The 11202-nt window shown below is 43.9% G+C and overlaps 1 protein-coding gene across 2 annotated transcripts in view; it reads left to right on the forward strand.

The window, feature by feature from the left end:
• SLC22A3 (solute carrier family 22 member 3) overlaps window positions 1-11048 on the forward strand; it is a 35038-nt gene extending 23990 nt beyond the window's left edge. Inside the window, exons 6-11 of one of the 2 annotated variants that reach the window (XM_037391038.1) lie at window positions 196-293; window positions 431-645; window positions 3761-3869; window positions 4114-4226; window positions 5707-5806; window positions 6561-11048. In XM_037391038.1, coding sequence (XP_037246935.1) covers window positions 196-293; window positions 431-645; window positions 3761-3869; window positions 4114-4226; window positions 5707-5806; window positions 6561-6618 — 693 coding nt within the window. In that variant the 3' untranslated portion in view covers window positions 6619-11048. Of the gene's footprint in view, window positions 1-195; window positions 294-430; window positions 646-3760; window positions 3870-4113; window positions 4227-5706 lie in introns of both variants that reach the window. The other variant, XM_037391037.1, reaches the window with a different exon arrangement.
• The last annotated feature ends 154 nt before the right edge of the window (window positions 11049-11202 follow it).

Here is an 11202-nt window from a genome sequence, read left to right on the forward strand (position 1 = left end):
CACAGCCATGTCCAGTCACAAGCTGTGTCCTGTATCTGCACCCTGCTCGGGAGTGCAGCAAGCTGGCGGGCGCATCAGCACCTTTGCTTGCTCGCTGGACTGGAATATTGCTGAGCACTGTGTTTGCATAGAAACTCTGCCCCAGTGCCTGCCTGAGCCCCACCAGCTGACTCTGCTGCTCACTTTTCTCCTCAGATCACCGTTAGCAGTGAGGAGGTCAGCAACCCCTCCTTTCTTGACCTGGTGAGGACTCCGCGCATGAGGAGGAACACACTCATCCTGATGTATGCCTGGTGAGTGCCCACATCAGTCCAGCTTGGTACGAGGACAGTGGGTTTTGAAGAAAAATTCCCTTGTGACTTTTAGGGTTTTTCCAGCTGCCGACAGCCATTTGTTTGCCTCTCAACAACTTTTTCCCTTTGCTGTTTAGGTTCACAAGTGCCCTGATCTACCAAGGGCTTGTCATGCGCCTAGGAATTGTGGGAGGAAACCTCTACCTAGACTTCTTCATCTCAGGAGCTGTGGAGCTGCCAGCTGCTCTCCTCATTTTAGTGACAATTGATCGCATTGGCCGGCGCCTTCCCTTTGCAATAAGCAACATCGTGGCAGGAATTGCATGCCTCATTACTGCCTTCTTGCCAGAAGGTAATTCCCGTCCCAACACCAAGCTCTTTAGGTCAATGACTTCTCTCTGACACACCTTAAGCAAGGACAGCAGGCCACGCAAAACTGGAGATAAAAGCAAAAAGTGTCTGGTGATGCAAGCAGCACCGCAGTCAGGGAACAACATACCTTATTTGTTTATAGATTTCCCTGGAATATGCAATGGCTGTATCTTTGCTGAATGGTGAGCAACAGCTGGGTGTAGTCTTAGAAAAAAAATAATGTATTATGGCCCCGTACAGTTTTTGAAGGCAAATGCAAGGGAAGAGTATACAAAGATAAAGGGAAAATACATTCCCTGACGTGGAAGACACTTAGTGATGTAAGCAATAAGTGATTTAGCTGAGGAAGCTTGGCAGTCTTCCCATTTGCAAATAAAGCAATGCAAACCCCAACATGATGTAGGGGCTGTGACAGACAACATGATTATTGCCCTGCCCTCACCCTCCCAAGAGTTTGGATAATGTTAAGGGGTTGGAGGAAAGATACGGCTTTTGATTAAGTCATTTTTATCTGGTTTCAAGAACAACTACAAGGTCTGATACTGCACAAATCTTCCCAGAACTTCTGCCTTTTCTTTAAATAGTTTTTCCTCCTGTGCATTTTCTTTGATCCGTGGGGAAGCATTTGGACGTGCTCGGAAGTGGATGCTACTATATCAGCATGCTTTGCCTTAGTGTAGCTGGGGACTGGACGCTGAATGGACATTAGAGAGGCTTATTCCTCCCCAGGGACGTTACTGTCAAAGTAAGGGACAGTCCTGGCCAGCCTTAGAGGTTTTAATTCCTGAAGTTATACTGTGGGGCAACTGTTCTCCTAGAGAAGAGCCACGAGAAGCTATTTCGAGAGTATGATGTCCCCATGAAAACCGGCAGGTTTGTCGTGAGTGCAAAATGAAATCCTTCAAAGAGGTGTGGTTTTCATCTCTGTCTCAGTTAAGCTGCCCTTAAGGGGACTCCTCAAAAGGCAGTTAAAATTAATACTGTATGCTTAATTAGCTTTATTGCTTTAACAGAAGCAGAAGTGATGGGGAAGGGAAAAGGAAGATCAGTTCTGTTCCTGGTGCTGGCACTGGTGGCTGTGTGATTGTGCCCTGGTATACCATGTTGTCACTTGTTTGCATTCATCATTTTGACCACTGAAACCTGTGAAGACAGACTAGGCTGTCCTGGTGGATTTTCCCCAGGTCCTCACATCTGTGTGCCTTTCAGAAGAGCCACCACACAGCCAGTGGATGCCGTCTGCCCTGTGCTCCGGTGGCAGCTCCCTTGACACAAGGCACATCAATTCAGGCACAGAGGGCCTGGTCACCATGTCACCTGCTGACTTTGATAGCATCATTTTCCACCTGTTAAAAAAGTATGACGGTCCCACTGGGACGGCAGGGACTGAGGAATGTTAATTGCCTGGAGCTAGGGCTGTTGCAGAAAGAGGAAGCGAAGAACAGCTCAGTGGAATTACTCCTGCAGGACACCTGCCTCCAGTTCCTTCATGTATTTCTGGGCACACCATCAGCTGAGCGTGGTGTAGCAGGTCTGTGGTTAGAGCAGGAGCATCATGTGGGGCTGGTATGGCCTGAGTGAGGGGAGAAAGCGGTAGCCTGGAGCCAGCAGGATGCTGCCACCAGCCTGTTTTCAGTAGTGCCAAAGTGCTGAGGGGACTCTGCCCAGGCAAGGAGACGACAGCCTGGGGATTAAGATAATCGCAGATGGGACACCTGAGGTCCAAGTCCTGCTTTCAAAAGAAGTCTGTTTATACAGATGGGAAAAGCTGCACCAGCAGCTTTGTGAGATCTCCATCCATGCTGGGGTGCTTACACAGTTTGAGTCTCCTGGCAGAGGGAGGAGGCACATGGACGTCACCCTCACCTTGGGGACTTGATGGACTGAAGGGGTGCCAAGGAGACAATGTGGATTTGTTTTGTTCTTTCCAGCCTTTTCTTTTCTTACAAGTGTTTGAAAACAGACCTTTTCAGGGCAAAGGCAGTGTCTCACAACATGAGGTGAAATTTGGTGGGGGTTTGTTTGGTTGTTTTGGAAGGGAAATAACCCCAAGTGTGACATTTTTGGCTCAGAGCAAACCGAAATGTTTTCTTGTTCTTCCTATTGAAGTTTTGAGAAAACAGTCACTGCCAGAGGCCTCTCCAGTGGCAGAGTTCCCCTTCATGCCGAGTCCAGGGTCATTATTTCACTCGCCTCCCTGTCTGCCTGGTCATGACCTAAACCATACAGGAGACTGTCCTCTCCCAAGGGCATTGCAGACGCGCTTATTGCATTCCTCGTGATGCTCCTCCAAAGGCCACTGGCTCTCCAGAGAGGGCACTCAGACTGCTGGCATGGCTCTGCTCTGCAGTGCAGATGTGACCATTCCACCTCCTGCTGATGTATAAGGGCTTCCTACCAGTCATGTCAGGTATCAACAAACACCAGGGAGGGGAAGGGGGAGGATGGCCAGGAGTAGCATTATTAGGAGTATGTCTAATGTGCAATGGCTAGACAAATTATGAAGTGTAGTTGGCTTGCACTAGGGAGAATTATTTTAATGTAGTATCCCTGGAGGTATTTAAAAGACATGTAGATGTGGCACTTAGGGACATGGTTTAGTGGTGGACTTGGCAATGCTAGGTTTGTGGTTGGGCTTGACGATCTTAAAAGTCTTTTTCAACCTAAATCATTCTGTGGTTCTATGCACCTTTAGAGGTATCTTCTTTGTTGTCAGAAGGCTTTGGGAGGTGACCTACCAGTGTTTCTTACAGCATAACTTCCCTATAGAAATAAATACTCCTTTCCAGAGCTCAATTTGGTTATAGTCATGGAAGCTTATAACATTCGTTCTCCCATCCATGCTGTTATGCTCCACCAGCATCTTGAATCAACCATCTAGAAGTGATTTCTGATTCTCCAAAGCAGCCTTGCATGATTCTGGAAAGCAATAATTGCCAGTATAGATTGATATCTACAGCAGTGGCCTTTCAGTCTGATTTTCACTGATCCAGTGTTTCTGTGATGTAGCTTCTGCTGACAGGGCCTGGGGCTCTCAGAAATGCTCTGCTGGTGCACCAAAACATGCTTCACTGGGGTTTCTTTTGAATGAACAGATATTCCATGGCTCAAAACGACAGTTGCCACACTGGGAAGACTGGGCATCACAATGGCTTTTGAAATCGTCTATCTTGTGAACACTGAATTGTACCCTACAACACTCAGGTACATCAAAAGCTCCCAGGCATCTTTCACCTTTTCCCTCTCCTTTTCCCCATTCCCTATTTCAACGTTGTTTAGTAAAACTTGGTTTTGTCCAGAATTTCTTAACCGAATAGCCACTGCTCAATGTGGATGGCATATACTGATGAGATAATTTTGGAGCTAAGTCTACATTCTGCTCCTCAAACTGCTGGTTCATCAATTTGGCAGCACCTCTTAAATATCTGGCACTATTTTTCTTTTGCAGAAACTTTGGTGTCTCCCTGTGCTCAAGTTTGTGTGACCTAGGTGGGATCATAGCCCCATTCCTGCTTTTCCGGTTAGCAGCCATTTGGTTGGAGCTACCTCTAATTATTTTCAGTAAGATTTGATCTAAAATATACTGTTGGTTTAAATATCCTTCTCCTAATAGGGCTTTTCTTTTGGAGCAACAGTGTACTGTGTGGCCTCGTCTACCCCTCAGAGCAGCCCCTCTCAACCTTCATGCCCAGAGCTGAATGGCAAAGGGGTGAAATGTGGGTGATTTCATGGCACGCGAAGAGCTCAAGTCTGCTTGGGTAACTTGGTTGAAGAAGCATAAAAGAAACTATGTGAGGTGCTTTAAGACTGAGAAACCTTACAGCTAAATTCTATAATTGCAGAGAAGTAAGCTTAGTCTCCCAAGAGTAGAGGTTAATGTCCTTTAAAAAATACTTGGTTTAGGTTTTTTGGTAGTTAACAGTTATGACTATGGATGTTGTATTAACCATAACTTTGTATTCCTGTTGAACTCTTTTCCTCAGTTGCGTTTTGGAAAAAATGAGCCCTGCAGAGTAATTCTGTGGGGAAAAAAAAAATTATTTCCAACAAAGAAATGGGATTCTGTGGCTAAACCAGACTTCCAGGAGATACATATTACTGAGAGAAGCAAAAGGGGTAGGGCAGAACAAGGAAATTTGTGCTATGACAACTTCAGCTGAAAACAAAATGGAAAGACAAAAGACATTTTAAAAGATTACCATTATTCCCAGACATATATATATATATCTATAAGTATGGTGTTCACATTATTTAATTCTAAAATTCTGCTGCTGCTGAAGGACATATGAATTCCCCTTGTTGTGAGTACACAGCTACAAAATCAGAGAGGATCAGAGAGGACTGTCAACAGTCAGGCAACATTCTAGTTTTTGCTCCAGCCCTTCTATTTTGTACTTCTTACAGTATTTAATAGATATTATATATAATAAATATATAATATATAATTAATTATTAAAATTAATTAGTTATTAATATTGCATTATTATTTCTATGCAGGAAATTATTCTAAAATAACCACTCATGATGAACTATTTCAGACTGGCTCTGTAGATACAGAAAATGCTCTTTCCCAAGGATGAATTTTTATTCTGAATCACATAATCTGCTTTGGCCATGGATACACAAAGATGGTATTTCAGGAAAATCTCAATGGTCTCAAGAAACACAGATGCATCTACATGATCCAGCCCCTTGAACGAAAGCAGATTTATTTTATGTGAGAAACACCATCCTGTTTCCAGTGCAGTTTGTATGCACTTGCCCATGTGAACTTGCCTCAGGTTTTTTACTTCTAAGATCTCCTTTTTGGGGCAATTCAGGCTGCAAATGAACTGCTAGCCCTCAAGTTTTTTTGTAATAGGTTAAATTGATGTAGCATAAAGGTGCTTGATAAGAGTAGGGTAATCACAAGTAGCTGTTTTACTTCAAAAATCTCACTTCTACCTTTATCTAAATAAACTGTCCTCAGTGGATAAGCCCTGCAAATAAGAAAATGAACAATTTTCTTGTCACTTTCATAACTCTTCAATGTCTATTGCAGGTATTCTTGCAGTTGTCTGTGGGCTCCTGGTCTTGCTTTTACCAGAGACAAAAGGCATCTCTTTACCAGAGACAGTGGAGGATGTGGAACAGCTTTCAAGGTATGATATGTATTTTATTGCTTCTACTTGGGTGGGGTTTCCTGGGGGCTTTCTCCTCCAACTTTATCAACTGTCATAAATTATTGATGTTTTCCAAGTGTCAAAGTAAATTCCCTAGTCAGGTTGATATTATGAGCAGGTAGTATTTTCCTCAGTAGAAATGTGAACTTTTCAGTACCACTAAGGCAGATTGTTAAAAAGAAGTGTGGAGATAGAATCTGTACTTTTCTCATAAAGACATGAAGTCGTCCTATGCACCTCTAGAAGCAGAATGTAATAGAATGCCAGGGAGATATTGCAAAGTATAGCCTGCAACTCTGCTCAAAAAAACCAGGCGTTACTTAAATCAAAGCATCCTGTGAGGAAGGGCCCTTCATCATGGGAGCACTCTCACCATTTGTGAAGTTATTGAAAAATCACACACAAGGTGAATTTATAGCTGAAAAGTTGTGGGTGCCCAGCTTTCCCACCCCTGGCACACACAAGCCAGACTCTTCACTGCACTGCAGGTGTGCACGGAACAGTTACACCTTGGCTAAATTCCTTGAGGAGCTAGCACTATACATTAATGTTTCGAGCATTGTATGGATATGACATGAACAACTTTTGCCTGTTTCAATGTACAAACTAAAGAAAGAGGAATATTCCTATGCAGAAGGTAAATGTTCCAGTACTGCAGCTTGGACTACAACTTGGACTACATCCTTTCTTGTTTCTTTCACCCTTATACCCCTCTCCCCTTCTGTTTCTTCAGCCATTTTGGTATATGTGGCAAGAAACGGAAACACCGGGACACCAACTCTTATATTTGACCTGTGAAGGACAGCACTGAACAAAGAACTGTGTTCCCATACTGGGAATTTGTTCTTTACATGCCACCACTTCAAAATTTGCTGCAAAGGATGGATTAAACTCCATGTTCTTCTTCTAAGCACAAGGACGTTTAAAATAAGCAGTGTATTTTTCTATAAATATGGAATAAATTCTTTTTTTTTTTTTTTTTCTGAGTGTGCTGTTTGAAGGATGGGAGCACTCTGTGGTTTTTGGTAGACAACAGAACAACTTTAAAAAGATGCACTATCCAGCTCAGTGAGCTTTTATTTATTTCTTTATCTGAGCCATTTGTTTATTTCTATTATTAGCATATACCTTTGGGTGGTTTGAAACAGTACTGTTTGTTTAAGATTTGGATGACTTTGAGGAAGAAAGAATTAGTATTTCAACCTATTCTCTTTTGCCTCTGGAGAATCTGGACAAATAGGTCTGATGGCTCAGAAAGGAGAGTGCTGATCAGGGCAGCTCTTTCTCTGGTTGGGAGGGATGGGAATCAGAGGCATGCATCAGGAGACCCTTGCCCTGGTCTGATCCTCCCTCCCAGTGAGCCCCTGCCACAAAACCCCCGCTTCCCCCCTGTTCAGGGGCTTTCTGAAGTGTGGAGCAGCCCACCTCCTCTCCTTCCCAGGGCTTTATCCCAGTCTGTCACATCCTACACTCAGGGCATTAGCTCTGCAGGGCAGGTTGTCCTGCTGCCCATTACTGCCTCCCCTCAGACACAGCTGGGGCTCATGTGACACCCTATTGTCCTGTCCCCTGGCCAGAGACCCCCATATCTCCAAGGGAAGGGCTTCTGCCTGCTCTCCCCTGTTGGCTGCTTTTCCAACCCACTTTTTCAAGAGCATGCTGATTTTTCCCCTTCTAAAACAAGCCCTCTGCCCATCCCTGCAAACCAAATTCCCTCACCCTGGCCACTGCCAAGGTTACCTGCCATTTCTGTCTTCTGTCCATTATTATTTGTCATCTTTCCGTCATGGAAATAAATTATTTGGGTTGTTGTCAGGGATGTCAACTGCCTTGGGAAGATGGGCAGGGGTGAGATGAGCTTTGGTTATGAAGGAAAGCGTTAACTGGTCCTGGTTGTTTGAAAATGAAATGTAGCAGAATAGCTTGAATCTGTGGCTCTGCAAGCAGACAGCAGGGACAGCCTGCCCTCCCTGTGAGCTGTATGACCTTCTTCATCAAGCACTGGGTCCTGGCCACTGACAGGTAAACAATACACTCCTTACAGTGAAGGACTTGAAAAGGTGTTCAGAAGGTATGTTCTATTACCAACAAAGAATTAAAAAAAAAAAAAAAGACAGACAATGAGGTCTTGTAAAGGGCCTTATAAGCTCAGAAAATAACATATTTGGCACAAGCAAACGTAGGACTGAGTTTTGAAGTGCTACGAGTAGTGCTAACAAATAAGTAGTGCTGACATTCCAGCCAGTGCAGCTGAATGACTGCTGCTCCAGTCTCACCATCTTAGAAGCAGATGTAGGCAGGTGCCTGCAGAGGGGGATTTCCTATAATGAGGAGTATGCTATGCATTTCAACAGTTCCCAGCTCTCCCTGCCTTTTCCCAGCAACTGCCTATATCACCAGCCCTGCTGGAGGAAAGCAGGACCTTCAGTGATAATCTCGGTCTAACGTTTGTGTACTTGGAGCTGTTGGCGATAAAGGGCTGTCTTTCAAGGCTGTTTCTAACTTCTTCTGAGGCACAGTTAAAGGTCAACGGGCTGCTTAGCAAAAGTCAGCAGTGATTGAAAGATATGAAACCAAATTAGTATCTCAATAATATATCTGGCTAATTGGCAATATTTGGAAGACAACCCCAAACTGGATCTACTGCTGCAGGGAGAAAACTTAACCCTACACCAATGCGGTCTTCTACAGATCTCTGAAGATGGCACCCCATGCCTGGCTGGCAGAGACCAGCCCTGACCTGGAAGCCGTGGGCTTGCAGTGGCCAAGTGCCACGGCTCAGAGCAGGGGGGGAGTGCAGGCGCCTGGCCACAGAATCAGCCCTGCCTTCCTCACAGCCAGCCAGCCCACCGCAGGCACTGCCTTTGGAGAGCCAGGGCGAGGCCGTCGGGTGCAATGCTGTATAAGCTGAGCCTCCCTCTTCCTTTTAATGTTTTTCCTTTGTGAATTTAATTTTTTTTTAAATTGGTGTCTTAAACACTACAGAAGTCTGAAAAGGACTGTAGAGATCATTTAAAGCTGTGACTTTCCAAAGAAATGTCAGTATTATTTGCCAGCTGCTGCTGTTTGTGGACAGCTAAAACATGCTGAGAAGTGAAAGACATGAACACTTGCTTCTGGCCTTTCAGACTGCTTTGTTTTGCATAGCATCATGTGTTGCTCAGAAGAGAATATAAATGAAATATTTCAATATGTAAAATGGCTAGGAGAAGAAGTGTCAGAAGTTTGGATGTATTTATTTTACAAAAATTCATTTTGTAAAGGACAGCTGGAAAAAGCCTGGGTATGTTTTGACTTCTAACATGATAGTACTTAACACCTTCAGGTAGAGTTTGTATTTGGTAACGGCTCCTGTGCTAACTCTTACCCCTGACAGGGGGATTTTGTAAGACAGAAAATCCTCCCATCCCCGTGAGACTTTGGGTTACCTCATGAAGGTGATGTGGGTAGTAACTTGTATGACCAGCTGTTCGGTGACAGTGGGGTTACACCACTGTGAGTGAGAGAGGACAAATGAGGTGGTGGAAGCAAAGGCAGAGCTTCAGCGAAGGAGAACCCTTTTTGGGGAGAAACCAGCTGCACGGAGGTACACACATGTGGTCAGGCAGAGCTCTAGACAGGTTGTTCGTTTAAAAAAAGTTATTCTGAATTCATATGTGCCTTCAAACCACTTAACTCATTGAGTCTTATAGGAAAATCCTGCAAACTTCTCAGGAGGCAAAGCAGTGTTCTCTTAAACTGCATGAGCTGACACTAGAAAGACTGTTGTGACTCAGATCATTCAATGAGAGGCACCTCAAGGAGGGACCAAACACTGTCAGCTATAGTTGTCTTGCATGTGTTATACTTCAAAGGCTCAGTGAGAGATGTGACATGCGTGGCAGACAAAGGATCACCTTAGTGTCACTAAAGGCACACAATCAACATGACCACAGAAACCCAGCAGCTGTGATCTTCTGCCAGCAAAGAAGTTCCTGAGACCAACAAACGGGTGAATGTGCTACTTCGACCAAATGTGCTGCTGCCACTGAATTTAGTGGGTTACTTCATCTAGTCTGTGTGAATGGTTAGTGATGTGGCAATTTTTATTGCTGCTGACACTCTTGCCAAAGGAAAAGATTACAATTTACACACTTGAAAGGGTTATGAGGTGGGACTTTTGTAGCTGCTCAGGCTTTCCCAGGCATTTTTAGCCAGTTTGGCATGGACATCTGAGATAGGTTTGTCTGTCTATAAGCCAGGTATTAACTATGCCCACAAAAGTTCACATCTGAAGAGCTTAACCAATCAAAGACGTAGCTACAACAAAGAATTTCTGTTGTCAGGGAAGTGTTGTGCGAATTTCTTGGCCGGCTTAATGGTCAAAATTAATAGATACGGAAAATACGCAGGATGGTATTTGTGCTCAGTGATTCCTTCTGACCAGAGAGGTGAGTGGGGAATGCTTTATCAGAGATGTTCCTGCTCAGGAAGGCAATGTTCCAAGACCAATGCTTCTCCCAGAATCAGACTCCAGTTGCGGAAGCTGCAAAAATTGCCCTGCCACCTGACTCTGTTTTATAGCTCTCATCTCCCTTTAAGTCTATGGGAGAAAGCAAAAAACTCCTAGGATGCAACCATCCCTTTTGTACATACATGCATACAAAAAATAAAAAGACAATCTAAATTAAGTGACACACAGCTTGGCATGCCTGGGAGTGCACCGACAAGGCAAATCCCACCCCAGGGAGTGGCTGTGTTACTTGGAGTACAGTCAGCACCCCCTGGGGGTGCAGGAAGGATGACATGCAGAGCTGAGGATCCCCAGACATGTGTGGGGTGCTCTCTGGCTGATATGCAAGGGGTGCAGGATGAGAGCAGGGGTTCATAGTCAGCAAGTGTTTAACTTTGGCAAGTGTGCGCCAAGCTGTCCTTGGAAAACATTCCTAAAGGTCTAAGCTTTCGCTTCCTATAACCACAGGCATGTGTACATCATTTTCTTTTAAAGAAAAATGTACACTTAAAGGTTATATAGTGAGATAAAGTTAGACAGTGAAACAAATGGACAACTGAATTTTATAATGCATTAAATGCATTGTCATTACTTGCTGTAATGATTGACAGTTATCCATCTTCACTATGGACTAACTTTAGGTTGAGGCTATGTTGTATTCACTTTTTTATATCTCTGATGCAACATTTGTACTTTTGCTGACACACAGATTTCCATGTCAATAAAAAATATGAAAATACAAACCAAATGTGTTTGCTTCTTTGTTTTTTCAATCCTGTGTATTTAATGCTATAGAATATATCTAATAAAAGTTCACTTGTATGTAAGACATGTACAGTGAGGTTTGTCTTTGGTTTGTATCATTAAATTGGTAAAAGGCTCA

This window comes from Falco rusticolus, chromosome 6, assembly GCF_015220075.1.
Source record: "Falco rusticolus isolate bFalRus1 chromosome 6, bFalRus1.pri, whole genome shotgun sequence".
Lineage (NCBI taxonomy): Eukaryota > Metazoa > Chordata > Aves > Falconiformes > Falconidae > Falco > Falco rusticolus.